The sequence below is a fragment of the Anabrus simplex genome, chromosome 3 (assembly GCF_040414725.1).
Source record: "Anabrus simplex isolate iqAnaSimp1 chromosome 3, ASM4041472v1, whole genome shotgun sequence".
NCBI classification, from domain to species: Eukaryota; Metazoa; Arthropoda; class Insecta; order Orthoptera; family Tettigoniidae; genus Anabrus; species Anabrus simplex.
Genome location: NC_090267.1, coordinates 13,119,839 through 13,142,047, shown reverse-complemented (window position 1 = coordinate 13,142,047; position 22,209 = coordinate 13,119,839). Strand labels below are relative to the sequence as shown.

The 22,209-nt window shown below is 39.6% G+C and overlaps 1 protein-coding gene across 3 annotated transcripts in view; it reads left to right on the top strand.

The window, feature by feature from the left end:
- The window catches only part of LOC136866939 (uncharacterized), a 155,706-nt gene that overhangs the window by 82,991 nt on the left and 50,506 nt on the right, over positions 1-22,209 (top strand). The window contains exon 5 of one of the 3 annotated variants that reach the window (XM_068226952.1): positions 92-1,119. The exons of the other annotated variants lie outside the window; for them this stretch is intronic. Coding sequence (XP_068083053.1) covers positions 92-158 — 67 coding nt within the window. The 3' untranslated portion in view covers positions 159-1,119. Of the gene's footprint in view, positions 1-91; positions 1,120-22,209 lie in introns of those variants that run through there. 3 annotated transcript variants of the gene reach the window in all.

Below are 22,209 nucleotides of genomic sequence, written 5' to 3'. Positions count from 1 at the left end.
CGAATTTTGCAAACATGTATATTATCAGAAAGAATGCTTTCCCAAAGCTCACACATAATACATGTCAAACTGACTGGCTTGTAATTTTCAGCTTTAGGTCTATCACCGTTTCCTTTGAGGATCAATGTGGAGAAGAGCAAGTCAATGGTGATGGGTAGAAGATGCAAGAAAAGAAAAGGAAAAGGTGCTATCAAAATTAAAGACGAGGAACTGGTTGGTTGAATATTTCAAGTATTTGTGCAGTGATCTGAGAGAAAATGGAAGACTGGCTATGGAAATTAGTATTAGGATACAACTGGGGAGTGGTGCAGAAGACTGAGCACAATAGACTGAGAAATGAAGTCATACAAAAGATCTAAATGTGCAAAAACTAAACAAGAAACTGGAATAGAACAGATTGGGATGGTTTGGACATATTACGCATATGAAAAATGAAAGATTGCCAAGGTGAGCACTGGAAAGACAGATGAGAAGGAAGAGAGGACAAGGAAGACCAAGATTATTAAGGATGTACTCTGAAGAACAACTTAAGACAACTTGACCTGGACTGGAACACAGTATTGGATGAGAAATGGTGGAGAGACAGGATGAAATGGAGAGGAAGCATATCTGTCCCTACCTGTTGTCAGCTGGGAAAGAGGAAATGTTGATGATGATATCAGACAAGTTATTCACCACTGTCTCTGTTGATTCATATTCAAGGCAGGTGCAGATGCTGAGTTAATAGGTCACATTCCATCATGATGTGTTTGCCTGAAAGGTGTCAAGTTGACTATGGGAGACCTTTGCAGATTAAACAAGATTCACAAGAAGTGCTATGGCAACCAAGGCAGTACACATTGAACTTGTGTGTGATTTACCTACAGAAGTGTTTCTTGCAGCTCTTTGCACGTTCAGGAGGTCACTGCAGGATCATTTAGAGTGGCAACAGGACGGCCTTCCTTGGTGCAGGCAGGAAATTGAAATACCTTCATCATCTGATGCAGTCCCAGAATTATTGGACAGCAGTTCAAAACTTCTTGTTGAAGGAAGTCAACCTGCTAACTCTCACATGGAGAACAGGGGTCATGGAGGTGGTGTATTGTGGATCTGTATACTGCTTGTACTTTTTAATGTACATGTTGGATGTTAAAATAAATTTTCTTCTTCAACATTGGAAAATAAGTAATTAACACACCATAGGATAGTTTACTTAACGTTTCCTGGGGAAACGCATTGTCACCAGAATACAGCGTATTAGTTTAGCTGAATCACAGAGATCAGATCTTAAATGTGTACAGTCTGCTTCAATGTAGCAGTTGATGCTTTCACAGCCGGTGTTACAAATACTGTCAGTACTAACTGGCAGGATGTCAGTTTCAATGTTTACAGTGTTTTCTTTACAGTGCGTCAGAAATAATACTTTGATTCAAGCATATATTTTCTGCTTTGTTTTGTTTCTTCTGTCTGTGATACAATATGCACCCTTCTCATGTTCTGACCTGTGTGTTGTTGGGTAGATTGCATGTTAAGTCTGCTACCATTTCTAAGTTAGCGTGAGTGGCTGCAGCAGGACGAGCTGTAGGACAGTGACTTGGTGTCATGTCTTTGACTAGTGTAATTTCTGTGTACCACCTTCATTATGGTAACTGGTTGTTTTCATACTTTGTAAGTGAACTGTGAAGTAAGATCATGTTTATAATAATATGGTTAGATATTGTACAGAGAAAGTGATGAATTCTAGCAAGTAACAGTCAGTCACACCTGCTACTTGAGAGTTTTTTTTAACAGGTATGAAGTGGGGACCTTGGAACAATAGTCTTCTCTGATTGTGGATGAGATATTGAAGAATAGATCAAGTGTGCCATCATGTTAGTAAGAAATTTGTTGGAAAAAGAGACATCAAGGAAGAGAAAATGATGACTATACATAAATAATCCATCTTTCGACTTTCTCTTCTGTGGTACAGAGTGTCTAACATAAGTCTTGATTACAGGGGAGTGTAACAAGTAATGAATTTCATCTTGGTCCATGCTAGAACAAACTCCAACTTGTACATTTGAGAAATTCCACCTTTCGACCACTTTAAAGTCTTGTGATTTTGTAGATTAAAATATTACTTAATTTTAAAATTATTTGGTGCATGTTTCCTTGTTCATAGAAAAGATATTCCACCTTGATCCCGAAGGAGAGTTAAAAAACCCAGGTTAACATGTAAAACACTATTTACCTCTAAAATTAAAAACTTGTCCTTGACAAGATGATAGGTCCAAATGTCTAAAGGGTCTTTGGTTATTTCTTTATTGTCACTATTGGACACCTCTTTATGTAAAATAGGTGTTATTCATGAAATACCACTTCAAAAACTATTTCAAGATTAAGGGATCTTAAAATTTTGTAATGGATAAATGGAACAGTATTGTACAACTATACAAATTTTCATAACATTCAACACTTGATGTGAATGGAAAGGAGATATTTTCTTGTCAGATCATATGGACTAATTGTACTAATTGGACTCTGGAAAGGAGGATGAAATTTCTCTTGCTTGATAACGAATGTTATTTAGCTGTCTGGTTTAACGTGACATGAATTTTACTCGGCACCTGGCACCCATCACGGCTGACTTCCACTAGGCCTTCTACTGCTCTCAAAGCTGGTTTCTTTCTAGTGTTTTACCTGTATGCGCTCGCATGATCTGCATGCTTAGTGGAGGGAGGAATAATAAGAGCTGCGGAAGGAGGTGGAGGGGAAATGATCCTTCTACGTGGGAGAAAATTCCTCCTTCTGTAACCTATTTTGTTATTGATGCTGAGTAGGTCTAATAAGGCAGGTTTTGAATCAAATAAAGGATTTCTATTTTTTATGTTTTCATTCAGATTATCTTTATTATTATAGAACTTGTCCAGGAAAATAAACAGGTTATCCGTTGAATTCATGAGACACCCTTTCTTCACTCTTCACTCTTTTTATAACTTCAAGATCTTGTTCATTTGAGGTATATCTGTCTCCAGACCCATCCATGTGGATAGTCATAGCAGAAAATTTTCTCTTTTTACTGGTGGCATTTACATGTTCCATGTTTCTAGTTGTGAATTCTTGCCCGGTTTGTCCAACATATGCGGCATTGCACACAATGAAGTCTGTAAACACCTGAATATGTATATATACATTTGTTCAGAAAGAATAAGCACTTCCCCCCATAATGAGGTTGCCCATGAGGACTAGGTATACTATATACATTTATGAACATATAAATGATTTCTGAGTATGGACACTGAACCTTACCAGGCTTTGAGGGCCACATTTTTCGTTAACGACTCTGATAGATTGAATTTTGAGCAGAATTCTTCGAAGAACTTAGGAATTGTTCCTCTTACACCTATCATGAGGCCTATAACCTCATTGTTGCCCAGTCTGTATTCACGTTGGTAGAAGGGAATAGTTGGTTCGTAGATGTATTTCTTTTCCTTGCATTCTTCACTGGGCTGATTAGTGTGCAATTCAAAGCAAACCATAGGATCAATAATTTATCCAATGTTGTTATTTTTGAAGGCTATGAAGGGAACTGGCATTGCCCAACAATCCATGGGCCTCTTCATGCACTGTGTAACTGACATCTCGTAATGACTGAGCGATGGAGCTTCACACAGCATGGTGTCCAGTACGTCGCAGCCTTTTTCCATAGGGACAGTATCCCAAGACATGAGAAAGTGTTTCTATCTCATTGTGCCAATGCCGACAACGGTTATTGTCCTTTGACCTGCCTGGCACGGCTGGAATGGCTGTGGTGTTAGCGGTCATCTTTAGAGCATCACACCGGTCACTGCAAGACAGGCCATCGTGGCGTATTGTCCAACTGTTCACTGAAAGGTTTTCATTAAATAAGATAACACACTTTCACTTTTGAGCAAGCGGACACCATTTTAGAATTCCTGATCTCTCAGTAATTGTCCTATTTTCCTGGAATCAAAAAGACAGTTTTTGGAATTTAATAAGCCGACTCAAGGTGAAATGTGCAAGTTTTGTACATATTTGTTAATCTCCTCAGAGAGATACCTACATCCAAAAATATAAGGGTTGCCATTTATTTGTAGGGTAACAAGAGCGCTAATCTGTTGCAGAAGAGCTTCCCGCTGTGATCGGAAAAGTCCTAGACCTTTGAACTTCCTGTGTGTATAAAACCATCAGGTGTGTTGGCAGGAAGCTGGAGGATTTCTTTCAGCATGCATTTTATCCTTTTGTAACTCTCATTCAGAAATTTCAGAGGAATACAATTCTGCACAATTGTCTGAAATGGATAAATCAATGTTGTGCATATGGAAGAATTAACAATCTTGCACTCAGCCTGTATGCAGTTCTTTGCTTGAAGCAGCTCAAACTAATTTCTGTGATTTTTTCCAAGCAAATTCCGAAACATAAAACAATCACACTAATATAGAAAACTACAAGCATTTCAAAAATGAGTATACCTTGGACATATTATTATTTGTAAAGCTGAAAAAAATTATTAAAATTTTAAAATAATTTTTGAAAAATAAACTATGGTCTTCAATGACAGAAGATCAGACATTATTGTGTCTTTCTTCTTTGCTCTTAAGCTAGAATGAAAGAACATTTCTTTCGGAATCATTTGATATCAGTATGATGTGTCTGCTGCAATTCACTTGTGAATCATGACACAAAGTTATTCACTGCACACCTTCCTCACTGTACAGGTTCTTCACGGTATGATGCATGGTAATCTGCTGTGACTGTGTGAAACTCTTCAGGATTAAAATCGCCACTTTGTGAGTAATGGAAATCTCTTCAACAAACAAGTCACTATTACTGTCTAAATCATCTGGAAATTCAAGGATAACGGAATCATTCGTGCTTGAGCATGACCCAGCCATTACAAGAAAAAGATGACACAAGCACATGCAGGAACAGTGTAATGAGGTGATTTATCATTATAGCTCCGGAAGTACAGCGAACACACAATATACCAGAGAAACAGAATATACTCTAAACTACACTGATAGCAAGATCAAGTTGTTGTATTGATAAGCCAGCAAAACCAGATCCATGCAATAAAAACTTTGAACAGCCACAGCATATAGATTCGCAGTCAACAGATTTTATTTTATGAAAATTAAAATATTTGGTGGATATATATATCTGTTGAGTAAAATACAAATTCAGCACTTTAAATTATTGTCACGATCATCTGTTACAATTTAATAGCCGCACAAATTGCCAGAATCCCTAAATATCATAGAGCCGATATATCGGCGCCATGAGTGTTCTTGCAATAACCTCTCACGCTGATAGGTCAGCACGCTGAGTGCAAGAGGTTTAGTGACGGTGTACTTTTGGTCTTCCTGAAAGAGAGGAGAGGATGACAGTGACTCCAATTTGAGACTGAGATCCTGCATCGTTCTGTGTGTGTCAAATGTAAATCCGTTCAAAAAGTTCACTCCAGTCTATCTGATGGACTCGTCTCGTGATGTCGCTTTTATATCTCCACCGATGACAGACATTTGGCCATCAGTACGCTGACGTTTGGATATGTTGGTAGACACTGATTCAGTCATATTGTTCATGCCCATGTCTCTGAATCTTCTCATTGCTGTTTCAGTCAGATCTAATGCAAAAGCTTTATCTTTACCAACAATAACAATGTCATTGGCAAATCCCAGTACTGTGAGAGGTTTCGGACCTTCTGCAAGTGGAAACCCATATTCCGTAGCTATTGATCCCTCTGAGAGTTCGTTCAGAATATGGTCCATTGCGATATTATAAAGCGTACTTCTCAATGTTGAACCTTGCAAAAGACCTCTCTTCTGTTCTGTGCTCTTAGTTCTGGAGTAGTTGGCTCGAGGATTAGCTCGACAATTTTAGATGTAGTGGCAGAATTTTCTAGAGCTCTTCTCAGATGGTCATGGCCAATATTATGAAATGACTTTTGGATGTTGTGGAAGACTATGGTTGCACCAGTTTTCTTGTTCTTTGCCTTCGCCAGAATCGACTGTAGCAATGAGGTATTAGTTATCACGCCAGGTGATGCAGTGAATCTCCTCTGATGATCATTGAATGTCACAGTTTCTCTCAACCATGATCTAGAACTATCGTGATAAACCTATGTAAAGATAAACAGATGGAAATGGGCCTCCTATTTGATGTAGCTTTCTCACTGCCTGACTTGAAAATCAAGAGTTCTTGTCTATTGCTATAGGTCATTATTAACATTCTAGTTGCTATTATAGCAATAATATCACTCATGGAATCATCTATCACAACCCTCATCAACACATGATCTGGTCCTGCTGATGCATCAGTAGCTGTAGCTTTCACACATTTGATAGAAGTCATCCAAAGTGATTCGTTCTGATGCAGACAATGTACTTGGATAATCAATCTTTGCTAGTTGAATAGAGAGAAGAGAAATGGTTAACAATTAGGAATTTTGCATTGTTTTCCATTATTTCCTAGTACAGTGCAGACTACTTTCCTTCTCTGGTTGTAGTATTAAAATTGTATTAGCTGATAGGTAGGCCCTATACTATTCTTGTCTTTTTGCCCTATCCCTTTTCGATTGTCTTTGGGATTTGACGATTTTCCATAGTGTTCCATAATTTGTCTGGATTGTAAGTAAGGAAAGACATCAATTGCTTTCGCAATATAGTCAGAGAAGTCATTTACCAAATTTGAAATTGTGAAATTATTAATATTATCGTGGAATAGCATTTTCCAGTTTTGCATAACAGTCCTGAATGTGCCCAAGTCCATGTCATTTGACATACAGGGAACAGGTGGTACAACGTTCGATATGTCGTGTGAGGAACGTGTTACTGAGGGAAATTTTATCCTCCGTTTGTCAGTCGATGATAATTTACCTCTGGACATCGAATGCGCTTTGCTGATGTGTATGCCTAAACCCCTGGCACCTTGAAAATAACTTCCTCACCGCTTGCATTTCATCGTGATAACTGGGTAGTTTTGTGTAAGATTCTCTAAGCCCGCAGGTGTGAAGTTAGTATTTGAATTCTCATGGATAATTATGTCTCAATCAATCTCAATCACTACTGATCTGCATTTAGGGCAGTCACCCAGATGGTAGACTCCCTATCTGTTGTTTTCCTAGCCTTTTCTTAAATGATTGCAAAGAAATTGGAAATTTATTGAACATCTCCCTTGGTAATTTAATTCAATCCCTAACTCCCCTTCCTATAAACAAATATTTTCCCGAATTTGTCCTCTTGAATTCCAGCTTTATCTTCATATTGTGATAGACATGATATAGGCTTATGCTGTGTCAAGAAAATAATGTGAAATTCTTTACATTTTACAGAGAACTTTGCTCTGCGTCTTGAGAAGAAAATCTTGACTGTCCACGAGAAAACCTTCTCAAACAATGAGGTTTCAGTTTAGACGTTGTAATACAAGTGGAAATGTTACATTCATTCATCAGCAAATGGCACCCCCAGACGAGTTACAGTGCTAGTGTTCGAAGCGGAAGCTGACGGAACCATCAGAATCAGTCTGAAAGGGTCACATAACATAACTGGTTTACACACATGCCTGGATAGCGTTGAGGAATGTAAGAATTTGGAAGACACCAAATCGAAATAACAATATTGTACGGACGGGGAAGCAAACTACCTCTGTAAATCGTTAATAGCTGGCAACCAGGTATTACTTGATAACCAGTGTACCTGTTGAAATTGGTATGATTTCTACACATTTCTTCAGCTTCCCGTATAATGCTGGGCCTGTAGTGTCCATTGTGTGTAAGAGCTCGAGCATCATGACCCGACGATAGAATGTGCTGAGCTATTGCTGATTTGTCTGGCTGGTTGATACAGATATTTCATTCATGTTCCTTGATACGAGTACCAGTGCACTGGCATTTTTGTCCAATGTATAGCTTACCCGCAAGTACAGGGAATTTCGAATACCCCAGGATGTGAAAGTAGGGACAATTTGTCCTTGGTTTTATCCAGACTGCGGACAGTTTTAGTGACAGTGCCAAACACTGTTTTTATATTATGTTTCCGGAGGACCTTGTCATACTGTTATTGAGGGGGGGAAGGGAAGCAGGTGAGGAGTGAGTGGAATGTTGTGGATCTTCCTATTGGGTTTTATAATCTAGGATATTGTATCATGTAGAGGGGAGGGGAAAGTAGGGGTGAAGCGAGTGGTGCATTGTAGAACCTTCCTTTATTACTGAAGAGGGAAGAGAAGGTTATTAACCTTCTTCATGTTATAATGTATTTTATGTTAAACTGATAAACGCAAGTTAATGATTTTAGGGACAAATTATGGAATTGAAATAAAGAGTATCTCTTTGATATTTTTATTATAAACCATACTCTAAAGGCTGTAAGTGCTAATTTAAACTGTAAGTATTGACCAGAGTAATGTAAATAGAGTGAAGACGGGGGAATATTTTAAATATCTGTGGGGTCATTTAGGATGGCTACGTTAGCTTCTTTTTTCGATGTAAATTTCAATTGCTTCCTTTATCTTCAATGATTTACTTCTATTTTTGATGTGTAAAATTGAGATCTGTGTTGATATCTGTGAACTGATGTGTGTGCTCTCCAAAGGCTGAATGCTGTGTTCTCTGTTTCTTGTGGCATTGCAGTAAGGTTTTAACTCTAAGAGTTCATAGACTCCTGACTTTGATAAAGATTTTTTTTTTAGGTTTCACTTGCTGATGTGTCCCTGCAGTGTGTTGCTGATACTAAAGGCTACTTTTAAACCTTGTTTTTTTTTTTTTTTTTTGAAAATATTGGCTACTTCGTATGTTTTGTTGTTAATTTAGTTGAGAACCACGTATTTCTCCCTGTCAAGCGTGGTGGTTTCCCGGGCATTATGTTTATTTAATTGTTTATCTACTGTGCCTTGGAGGCTTTTTGCGACCTGATTAATGTTTTATATCTCTTCATTACAGTCCATTATGCTCATTCATATGGATATAGCTCTGTATATTATAGTATTCAGTCCTCCTATGTTGTGTGTATGGGTGGTTTGACTCGTCAGTAGTGTGCGACTTCTGTATGCTTTGTAAGACAGGTTGTCATTATTCCTATTGCTTGTGATGTGTGAATTGTTTATTGTCTGGTTCCATTGTGAACCTGATGGACTTGTGTATAGAATTTAGTGTATTAGCGATATCATTATCATCTACGTGTCTGCTCCAGTGTAAAGTTCCTTTTGAATGTTGGCCTGTTAAGAAGAATTTTGTAAAGTTATTTAGAAAAATGTTTGTTATTATACCTGACAGTGGTCTGAGCCTTTTGCAGTAGCTTTTTTCATTGAATGTTTTGGTGTAATGTTGTTCTAAGAATGTTTCTTGTAGTCAAGTGTGTTTTAAGAAGCTCTTCTACTATTTCAATGGATTCATCTATTGGTATATTGTTGTACACATTGGTGATGTCAAAGGATATCATACGTGTGCTCTCTGCAATTTTTAGTTTATTTAGTTCTTTAATTAGTTCTAGGCTGTTTTCAATTGATCTGTCTTCTTTAATTTACAGTTTCTCTATTATAATTTGGTTGAGTTGTTTGCATAAAGTGTAACTTGGCACATCTGTAAAATGTACTTTCTGGTCTAATGGGACACTTGTTTCTGTGTATTTTGGTGAGGGCTTAGTGTGGGGAGTTTGGATTTTTGATAGTGAGGCTTTCTTTATCTTGTTTTGTGAGAATAAAGTCTCTTTCCATGATAGTTTGTTTTATTTAGTTTCAAAATTTATTTGTTGGTTCGTGATATAGGTCTAGTTATTGAATTCCATTGTTGTTGATGAATTCTGTAGTTTTTTCTATGTGCTTGTCTTTATTCATTATGACTGCTGTGCTCCCTTTATCCTATTTTGTGACAATTCGGTTGTCTGGTGGAATATTCTTGTGTGATTAATTTTAGGTTTGTGGTCATGTTTTCTTTTTATTATTTCTCTTGGTGTGGAGGGGATTTTGTCACAAGCAATTTCTTCATCATTGATGAACTGTTGTATGTTTTCGTTATCACGTTCCTGACAATTGAATTTTAGCCCCTTCACTAGCAGATTTTTCATTCTTTAATTCTCTGAACTGTTAATTAATCTAGGTTGAAAATTGGTGAGTTTGTCATGGTTATTATTTTTAGTTTTTTCTGATTATTAATAAGGTTATATTTTATTGTCAACTACCTTCCGTTTCCTGATTGCATCTTTTTGAAAGTAATCATGCAAATAGTTGGAGTAGGATGATCATTGGGTGTGGTGCCAGAATTTGCTTAGGTTTAAATGGAGACATAGAATGTGTTTGTTGATTTCCTGTTCCTTTGTGTATGCAATTTTAATTTTGTTTCTGATCCATAATAATTATGGTTGGTATGTTGATACATTCATTACATACGAACGTTATCATTATAGACTGTTATGCGATTCAACATTCCGTTTGTAATCCTCAATTAATTTACTAAATGTTGCCACAATCCTCTATCTGCAACTAGTGGTGTGGCCTCATTTAGTTCTATACCTCTTATCTTTAAATTTTTAGAAATTGGGTCTTACCATCGTCGTCTTATTCTTTCTCTACTTCTCTTACCCTCCATAACAGAGTCCATTATTCTCCTAGGTAACCTATCCTCCTCCATTCACCTCACATAATCCCACCACCAAAGCCGATTTTTGCGTACACCTTCAACCATCGAGTTCATTCCTAAATTAGCCTTTATCTCCTAATTCTGAGTACCCTCCTGCCATTGTTCCCACCTGTTTGTACCAGCAGTCATTCTCGCTACGTTCATGTCCATTACTTCTAACTTATGAATAAGATATCCTGAGTCCACCCAGCCTTCACTCCCGTAAAGCAAAGTTGGTCTGAAAACAGACTGATGTAAAGATAGTTTCACCTGGGAGCTGACTTCCTTCTTACAGAATATTGTTGATTGCTACTGTGAGCTCACTGCATTAGCTTTACTACACCTTGATTCAATCTCACTATATTACAATCCTGGGAGAACACACAACCTAAATACTTGAAATTATCTACCTGTTCTAGCTTTGTATCACCAGTCAGACATTCAATTCTGTTGAATTTCTTTCATACTGACATCAATTTAGTCTTCAAAAGGCTAATTTTTATACCATACTCATTGCACCTATTTTCAAGTTCCAAGATATTAGACTGCAGGCTTTCGGTACAATCTGCCATTAAAACCAAGTCGTCAGCATAGGCCAGAATGCTTACTAAATTTCCACCTAACTGAACCCCTCCCTGCCATTTTATACCTTTCAGCAGATCATCCTTGTAAACTACGAACAACAAAGGTGAAAGATTACAGCCTTGTCTAACCCCTGTAAGTACCCTGAACCAAGAACTCATTGTACCATCAATTGTCACTGAAGTCCAGTTTTCAACATAAATGCCTTTGATTGATTTTAATAATCTACATTTAATTCCATAGTCCCCCAGTATGGCCAACACCTTTTCCTTCGGTACCCTGTCATATGCTTTCTCTGGATCTTTCAAACATAAACACAACTGCCTGTTCCTCTCGTAGCATTTTTCAATTACCTGGCGCATACTAAAAATTCAATCCTGACAGTCCCTTTGTAGTCTGAAACTACACTGGTTTTCATCCAGCTTCCTCTCAACCACTGATCGCACCCTCGCTTCCAAAATGCCAGTGAATACTTTGCCTGGTATACTAATCAATGAGATACGTCGATAGTTGTTGCAATCCTTCCTGTTCCCTTGCTTATTGGTAGGTGCAGTTACTGCTCTTGTCCAATGTGAAGGTACCTTACCAACACTCCATGCTAATCTTACTATTCTATGAAGCCATTTCATCCCTGCCTTCCCACTGTCTTTCACTATTTCAGGTCTAATTTCATCTATTCCTGCTGCTTTATGACAATGGAGTTTATTTACCATCCTTCCCACTTCCTCAAGCATAAATTCACCAACATCATTTTCCTCCTCCCCATGAGCTTGGATGTTTGCAACACCACCAGGAAATTTCCTTTTATGCTGAGATGATGTTCAAAATATTCCTTCCACCCCTCCAGTGATTCCCCGGGATCTATTATGAGTTCACCTGAATTACTCCAAACACTGTTCATTTCCTATTTCCCTCCCTTCCTAAGATTCTTTATTACTGTCCAGGAAGGTTTCCCCGATGCTTAACCTAGCCTTTGCAGGTTATTACCAAAATCTTTCCACAACTTCTTTTTGGATTCAACAGTTATTTGTTTCCCTCTGTTTCATTCATCTACGTACAATCCCCAGTCTGCCTCGGCCCTTGTTTGGAGCCATTTCTGATAAGCCTTTTTACGTTTACAAGCTGCTCTGATTTCATTATTCCACCAAGATGTTTGCCTTTTCCCATCTTTACACACAGTTGTTCCTAGGCATTCCCTTGCTGCTTCTACTACAGCATCCCCGTATGCCACCTATTCTCATTCTATATCCTGAACCTGCTTACAGTCTACTGTTCGAAACTTCTCACTAATCATATCCATGTACTTCTGTCTAATTTCTTCATCCTGGAGATTTTCTACCCTTATTCATTTGCAGACGGATTTCACTTTCTCTATCCTAGGCCTAGAGATACTTAGTTCATTACAGATCAGATAGTGGTCTATGTCATTCAAAAATCCCCGGAAAACTCGTACATTCCTAACAGATTTCCTAAATTGGAAATCGGTTATAGTCTATTATGGATCTGGTACCCCTAGCCTCCCACGTGGAGCGGAGAATAGCCTTATGCTTGAAGAATGTATTAGTAACAGCTAAACCCATACCAGCACAGAAGTCCAGCAAACACTTCCCATTCCCATTAGCTTCCATATCTTCCCCACATTTACCAATCACCCTTTTGTATCTTTCGTTCTATTTCCAACTCGCATTGAAATCGCCCATTAGCACTATCCTATCCTTGCTGTTGACCCTGACCACGATGCCACTCAATGCTTCATAAAACTTGTCAACTTCATTCTCATCTGCATCCTCACATGGTGAATACACCGAGACAATTTTCGGTCTAATTCCTCCAACAGCCAAATCCACCCACATAATTCGATCATTTACGTGCCCAACAGATGCTCTGTTGCGTGCAGTGGTATTCCTGATAAACTGCCCTACCCCATACTCTGCCCTTCCCTTTCTAACACCTGTCCAAGTACATTTTATAATCTCCTATCTCTTCCTCGTTATCTCCCCTTGCCCAAATATCACTTGCTCCTAGCACATCCAGATGCATCCTCTTTGCTGACTCAGCTAGTTCTACTTTCTTTCTTCCGTAAGCCCCATTAATATTGATAGCTCCTCATCGAATTCCATTTAGTTCGCCAAGTTGTTTCCAAGGAGTTCCTCGTCTGTCAAATGGGGGTGGGATTCTGTTACTCCCATAGGTCCAAGGATTGCTTAAAATGTTCTGAGCTCGATAAATTCATGAAGCAGGATGGTACGCTACTTAAACATAGTCCAAGTGAGGATCTCTCTTCTAATGGGTTTTGGACCACCAATGAATTGTATAATCCTAGCCGCTTGAGCACAAGGAGGGCCATGACTCATATGGCCGAGATGCCCACTCCCATTCCATAGCAACTGGTATCCCGTCTATCAGGACCACCTACTAGGCCACTCAGCCGTTGCCATGGTTCACGAACTAGGACGTGACTACAGTAACCGACACCATGAACCATGGTATATTGATATTTTAGCTAAAATTGTTGTGGTTTTGGGTATGTACTTAGGAACAAGCTTCAATTCTGGACATTTCGTATTAAATGTAATTGATTTGCCAATGTATGATTTTGAATTTAAATGACGTGAGTTTTTGGCTTTGCAGTTGGCCTGGCTGACCAAATATTTTTTTACAATTATTTCTATAATTTATCTTACCTAAAATCATCAACTTGCATTCATTCATATTACACAAAATACATTTAAATGTAAAGAAGGTTAATAACCTTCTCTCTCCTCTCCACACTGCAGCACTCGCTCTTCCCCTCCTTCCCTCTCCATGGGACAGTATGCTCGATTATACCATCCAATAGGAAGATCCATAACATTCCATCCGTTTCTCCCCTGTTTCCCCTCTCCTCTCCGTGAACAGTATGCTGTACCCAAAACTTTCCATTTGCCTCTCCATGTCCACAGTTCTGAAGGAGCATTTGGTGACAACGGACTTGGCATTGGCAGTCTAGATGAGTACAGAATTTTTCATGCGTTTACTGGAAAATAGCAAGTGGATATGTGTGTAGCGTATTGTTCTCTCTTATGTATTTCATTTGATAAAGGAGATTTGTTCTCTATCATAAATAGTTGTAGAACGTCCTTGGCTGTAATTTACAAGCCCAGTAAATTCAAACCCTGAAATCAAACATCGGGTTACTCGTGGTCGCCGTGACTTGGCAAGGAGCTTCTCAGCGCGCACCCCACCAACCCCGAACACACTCGCGCTCGGTGGCAGTCAGTCTACAGCGTCACGTTCTTAGAGTGCAAACATGTATTGAACAAAGCGTTCGCGGTCTTTTACTGCAAGTGAAGAACTGAAAATCATAAAGGGAGCCGAAAATATCGGAAATCGTGCCGCCACCCAGTGTGTAATCTCAGTTATCTAGCCGGCCGAAGATCGTATCTCGGAAGCTAATGCACCGATAAAACTTAGTATGTGCCTGCTGTTGTTGGAGATAATTAAGGGTGTGGTCTATGAAGTACAAAGAAAAAATTGCTACGCCAGGAATAGAATTAGGAATTATAATCATTGTTTGTTATAGCTTGAAGAAATTGAATAGATATTAATAATGGTACATGCTGTTTAGAATGCTTAAAAACAGATAGAGGAATACATGTGCTTACCAAACAATTTAGTCATTTAGATGCAGTTCCGTCAGAATTGCTATATTCACTGTCATATCTTTCGGCAGAACCAGATACCGGAGGCTTAGACAGTAAATTGAGCACTTCTCGTGAAAGCGGAATCAACTTCCTCCTCCTAGATATCCCTAAGCTCGTAATACAAGGGTCCGAGTATATAAGCAGCCTATGGGAAAGGTCATTACTTGTTTCCTTTCTGGAGGTTTCCCTGGTGAATACTTCTCTGAAACACCTATTATCTTTATTCCCGGTATTCTGGGTTTCCTCGGAGAGTTGCCCAATATGTATAATAGAGTGCCCGATATCCTTCTCTCCACGAACCAAAAGTTTTTACGAAGTTATATGCTTGTAGTACCATTTGTATTTTCTTAACTACGATTGTATAGTTTCCTTTGCGTCCATGCCGAACTAATCAGAAATCAAATCAAATGTCAGATTTTATGGCGCGAACCATTCGGAGGGCGCATACTCACATATGAACGCAGCTGCCTCCCAAGCAAACAACGCAGTCGCCAGCGGGATACAGGGGAGAGAGTCTACACGACGCCACTGAAGATGACAACCGCAGCAGTAGTCGGAACGCCTGGATGGAATGGGAGAAGTGGACCACGGCATAATAGCCCGCATGTTTTTTATTATATTGACACCGGCCGTGAAAGCCTTCACACTTTAATTCTCTCTTTGCTTGTTTTTAATGAAGCTCATGTTTCAACTCCTGTACCATATTTTTTTGTGTTTGGAATACAGCTCTCTTAGCTTTGCTCATGCTTCAGATTACACAGCGAACATTCAGAGTCTGTTCTTAAGCGTTTCACTTGTAGATCAACTTTACTAACAGGTTTTGAAATGTTACATATTATTTCTTATTGATGCACGTCTGCTGTATGAGACTGGTACCGTTCTGTGAAACGGGAATATGTGTCGCTGACTTAACGTCGTAATAGTGCTGAACGAATATGTTCAGAGTTTACATGACTTTCAATATTATAACGTCTGTTGAATGGTGTAGAACACTTACACGTAATGATTGTTGAAGAAATGGGCTATTGACAGCAAGCGGACTAAATCTCTTATGGTATAGTTTGGGGACACTGTCAGGTGGAAATTGAATAAATCAATAGTCTAACATTTGACTAGTTTCATTAATTATACAATTAGGGACTGATGCAGAGAGGAAATTGTACGTAAAGGAAATAAACAGAGTGAAACAAGTACTTGTTGAATCAAAGATGAAATTGTAGGAAGGTTTTGGTAATAACTTGAAAAGGCTAGGTGAAGCAGCAGGGAGACCTTTCTGGCGGTAATAAAGACTCTTAAAATAGAAGGGGGAAGGGAAATGAGTAGTATTTCGGGTAAAAAAGGTGAACTCATAATAGACCCGTGGGAATCACTGAAGAGGTGGAAGAAAGTTTTGAAAATCTTCTTAAAGTAAAAGAAAATCTCCCAGGTGACGTTGGGAGCAACCGAGCTCACGGGGACAAGGACAGCGATGTTGAAAGTACGGTTGATGAAGTGGAAAGGATTGTAACAATTACCGAGGTATCTCATTGATCAGTATACGAGGCAAGGCGTTCACTGGGATCATTGAAGTGGGGGTGCAATCAGTGGTTGAGAGGAGGTTGAATGGAAACCATACAGGCTAAAGTGTGGCCACCGGGATGGTAGTTTCACTATGCACCAGGCAACTGAAAAATGCTACAACAGGAATAGAGTGTTACTGTACCGGGGGAATATATAGTTGCTGTACTGGAGGACTATGGTATTGAGGATTGATTACTAAAAATCAGTCAGGCATTTATGTTGACAATTGAGCTGCAGTAAGAATTGATAGTAGAATGAGTTCCTGGTTCAGGGTACTTACAGAGCTTAGGCAAGGCTGTAATCTTTCACCTTTTTGTTTATCGCTTGCATAGATCATCTGCTGAAAGGTAATAAGTGGAAGGGGGAATCATTCAGGAGGTCCTGTAAGCAGTCTGGCCTCTGCTGAAGACTTAATCTTAATGGCAGATTGTTTCAAAAGCTTTCTTTGAACAAGAAAATAGGTGCAATGAGTATAGAATGAAAATTAGCCTTTGCAAGTCTAAGTTGATGCCAGTAGGTAAGAAAATGAAGACGACTGAGTATCAGATTGGGGATTCAGAGCTGGAACAGGTAGATATATCCAAGAGTTTAGGATGTGTGTTCTCCCGGGTTGGTAGTACAGTAAGTGAGGGTGCAGTAAAGCTAATGCAACTGTATTCTGGTAAGAAGGAAGTCAGCTCCCTGACGAAACTATTATTACATCCGCCTGTTTTCAGAACAGCTTTGCTTTATGGGAGTGAGAGGTGGGTTGATTCAGGATATCTTATTCATAAGGTAAAGTAACAAACATGGAAGTAGGAAGAATACATCCCGGTAAAAACAGGTGCGAACGGTGGCAGGAGGGTACCCACAATTAGGAAATAAGGTCTAAGTGAGGAGTGAACTCGATCGATGAAACTGTACACATATACAGGCTTCGTTGGTGGGTCATGTGAGGCGAATGGAGGAGTGTGGGTTACAAAGGAGAATAATGGACTCTGTTATGGAGGGAATTATCTCTCATCAAACTTTAATTACCTCTCCTTGTATCATAACCACGACACAGGATATGGCTCCTGTTTAACAATATCTCGCAGTCACTCCAGGACTTACAACCGCTCCTTTGTAGTCACTGCCGCGAGGCTGTGGAATACCCTCCCTGCTACAATATAGGGATTTACGTTCTCGTAGGAGATTTAAGATGGATTGCCGAAATCACTTGCTGAGTACCTCTAGCTGACTTGTTCGATGTGCGTAGTGTGAATGAGTGCGTGAATGAAGTTATTTTCATAAAAATTAGGAAGGTATTTGCTAGTTATAGGTTTTTACTGTGTTTCCTTCTTTTATTATTACTAATGTTAGTCTTAAAATTATCATGTTCATTTATATTGTTATGTTGTACTTTCTGTAATTATTTATTTTATTACTATCTCCACATTTGCTATTAGTACTATATTATTAAAAAATGATTTGTTGTATTTAAAAATTATATATATGTTAATTACTTTAAATGTTGTAGTTAAATGTAAGAGAGGGCCTTGAGCCCTAACTTCACCACGAATAAAGACGAATTACTTACTTGCTTACTCCGGTTTTTAACTATTTGAAGATTAGAGAGATAGAACTAAGCTAGCCCGCAGAACTACACTGACTGAGCAAATGTCATGGGATAGCGGAGCACTGATGCGCAGATGTGTTGTCTGTGCACCACACGCCCCCTGTGCCAGCGGCAATTGTATAGGAGACCGTGTGAGCAGTGGCTGTGCATGTGACAGGTGTAACGTGGAACGTCGTCGTGAGCTGACACCGTACGAACGGGGTATGGTGGTCGCTGCCCGACGGATGGGAAGTGCGATATCAGAAATGTTGCGGGAAGTCGGCTTCACACGATCAACCGTGTCCAGGGTGTATCGTGAATGGTTAAATGCGGGTGTCACCGTCCAGCCACCCTTGATGACCGTGACTGGCGACATCTGAGACGGATTGTCAATAGTGACAGACGGGGAACCGTGCAACAAATCACGACTCAATTCAACACAGGCCGTGCTAGCCACGTCTCCCAGTGGACAATCCGTAGGAACATGGGTTCTATGGGGTATGGGAGCCGGCGCCGCACACGGGTGCCACTGCTAACCCAACGTCATCGGGCACAACGACGCGCATTTGTCGCCAGTCACCAGGGATGGACACTGGAACAATGGCGTAACGTGATATGGTCAGACGAATCACGATTTCAACTGCACGGTGCCGATGGGAGGCACCGTGTATGGCGCAGACCACATGAAGGGATGGATCCCGCCTGCCTCGAAGGTGTGGTCCAGTGCGCTTGTGTCTTTCTTATGGTCTGGGGTGCGTTTTCCTGGTATCGAATGGGACCCTAGTTGTTCTGGAAGAGACTTTGAATGGTACGCGGTATGTTGAGCTGCTCGGAGACCATCTCCACCTATTTTTGGCCTTCCAGCGCCCAGATGGTTCTGCGGTGTTTCAAGATGATAACGCGCCGCCACATCACTCCCCCGTCGCCTGGGAATGGTTCCAGGAACATGCAGCGGAGGTCCAACGACTGCCATGGCCACCCAGGAGCCCCAATATGAACTCCATCGAGCATATCTGGGATGTCCTGGAACGCAGGCTCCGTGCCATGGATCCTGCACCCACGAACAGGCCACTATTGGCGGCCGCTCTGAAAACGATTTGGTGTCAGCTGCGTCCAGAGGACTATCAGGGACTTGTCGACTCACTTTCACGGCGTCTCACTGCAGTTGGCAGGGCCAGAGGAGGCCCCACACGCTATTAGGTGACTATCCCATGACATTTGCTAAGTCAGTGTAGTTTCAAACAGAGGATTGTTTTGGTGATTAGTAAACTCACATCCCCTTGCAGACTGAATAATAATCTGTTATGAATATGTATGTAAATATGCTCCTGATGGGAAAAATAACTAAAAATCGTTACATTTTTGTATGATGCTCCGAGTGATACTGTGGCACCAGGATGCGCAAAAACCATGTGCAGATTTCCAGCATGCATGGTCTGGCTGTCTGGTTGGTCTTAGTTTTTGAGTTCTTACCTTTTTCAGCGTCGCAATACGGTGCCATATTCGTTCAGTCACTGATCATCCATCGTTCTTGGCCCAGGATTAGCCGATAATTTTGTGTTTAAGAAGTTCCTTCGTATTGCACGAATGATGCGTGCCTATGCTTTCAGCAAATAAACGTACTCTGCTCCAAAAGATAATCTGAAGACTGGCCATGTTTTATATCTTCGAAAAATTTTTAAACCATAGGTTCGGTATTGCGTGTGTATGTGATCTTTATGTGGCTCCTGGTGGTAGAGATGATTGTTGACAACACATTAAATTGCAAAACATGAATCACGTGGGGAAATGATAAATAATGAAGTGATAAAAATTTTCTTTGTTATTAGTTGGGAAAAGATGAATGCACAGTTACTCTTTACATCGTTTCTTGTATAACACAGTGTTCCATTTGGAGTTTCTGATCATGCATTGGATTTATTCTAAGCGATGTTAAATATTTGAAAACTGCGCGAAAGAATGTTTGTGGCGGAAAAAATGCCTCTGCACTTGTAAATTTTATGGTTAGTAACGCAAAAAGGTACAGAAGTTTGTTATTTTCTTTAGCTGTGGGTACTAGTAATGATGCAAATAATAATACAGCTTTTTTCTTTGGTTGTTTCATTCTATAACATAGAACTCAACTTTACCCTTACCGTTATTAGATAATGGTGTTAATACAGGTGCAGGTATTTTTTGCTTGTTGACAGCGAGTTTTTCTCTAAATATATGTTGGGATAATTTTATTGCTTCTTTTTTGTTACTTGTTTCATGTCGGACTAACATATCAAAAGTTTTAGTGCCAGAAGGATGGGAAAGGCTAGGTTTGGAAAGGTGGCAGCCCTTGTCTTAATTAAGGTTCAGTCCCAACATTTGCCTTGCATCAAAGTGGGAAACCGCAGAAAACACGTTCGACTGTCTACGATGGTATTCGAACCCACTATGTCCCAAATGCCTGCTCACATCCGCGCGACCCAAACTGCAGGGCAATTCGCTCGGTTTTAGAGTTGTTGCTTTCGACAACGCCATTACCAGCAATATCTGCTTTGTAAAAAATATCAGAGACACAAAGTCTGTCGTATTTTAGCACCTTCAAGTACCATCGGACTGGACTAGGATTGAACCTGCCAAGTTGGGAACAGAAGGCCAGCACCTCAACCATCTGAGATTCTGCTTTCTCTCGTTGAGTGTCTCCCCAGGACTCTGGATGTGTGGATGGCTTTAACCCTAATGTTATGCAGCGGACGAAAAATGAGGAGTTTGCACATACCAATATGAAACAGTGAGGGGTTTCTTTCTTGATATAATGATAAGGATACGGTTACATTCTTTAGAGTGTAATGCAATCTTTAATAATATAAATTTGCTTTTCTGTTGTGGATATCTTCAAAAGTAAACTAAATTATACCATCTTGTGTACAGGCAGAAGTTGCTTTAATTACTCAGGTGGAATTACAAAAAGAAATATACGAAGAAGTATATAAAATTTAGGTGTAAAAATAAAATTTTCATTCGTATGTTATAGAGTTTTGCATTGAAGCTTGTGATACCTTTGTGACATAATTTCCTCTTGGTGATTAATTTTGAATCATACAGTGATTGCTAATTTACATTTGAGACAAGGTGTTTCATTTTCATGTACAGAATATTTGATCGATAGATTTCAATAAATAGAGCAGATTCAGATAAATTTGGATCAGTACTTGGATCTTACCTGTGTGACATTTTATCTGATGTTGCTTGGAATAAATTTGCAAACTTCAAGAATGTAAGAGGTTAAATGAAGTGTAACACTCTCAGTAAAGTGTAAATGAAAATTCATTAGCATTGTAGGGAAGAATGAAGCTCAGTATAGTTCATCACTAAGTACATATATGTATATTCAATAATGCTCATTGAGAAACTGAAGATGAATCAGTGTTCCATGTTTCTAGAAACTGTACATTAAAAGAGGTGAGGGGTGCTACAACACGATATGTACTCCAGAATAACTGAACAGACATTTGAAACATTCACACAGGCGTCTCGATGTGTTTCATTTATTCTGCATTACCTTCATTACTTATTCCCTATTTCAAATATTGGCAAGTGTGGGATGGCACTGGTTATCTTAGGTAAGTCATGTTATGCAAATTCCTCAATGTGATGAAGGGAAAATTCAAAGAGACAAGTGGAGAGCCCTTCAGAGAGCTCTCGCTAGTTATCCCCATAACAGAGATGGCCGCGCGGTTTGTCTCACGTAACTGTGGGCTTGTATTCTGGAAATAGTGACTTGAACCCCACTGTTTTCCGTGGATTCCCGTTTTCACACGAGGCAAATGCCAGGGCTGTAGCTTATTTAAAGCGAATGCTGCTTCTCTCCCCCTCCTAGCTCTTGCTTATCCTTCTTCGCCATAAGTACCTGTATAGGTGCGATGTAAAGCAACTTGTAATAGATAGAGCAATCTATAGCAGGCATTCTGTATAGTAGCCACTGAGTCATCTCCCCTGTATAAGTCCGATAAGAGCTGTAGGTCATGAGATATGTTGTGAGCCTCTGAAGCAGTTTTTCAGAGTCAGTAAAAGAAGAGCCGTATTGCCTAGTAGCCCTTGCATCATTTCCGAAATGAAGTTCAATAATACTAAATACAAAAATACCAATAGGTATTTTCACTTTTGTCCCCCTGAAGTAGCTATCCAGTGTTATCCCCATGAGAGTAACCTATAAAAGGCATGTTGCTTAGTAGGACAGTAAGATT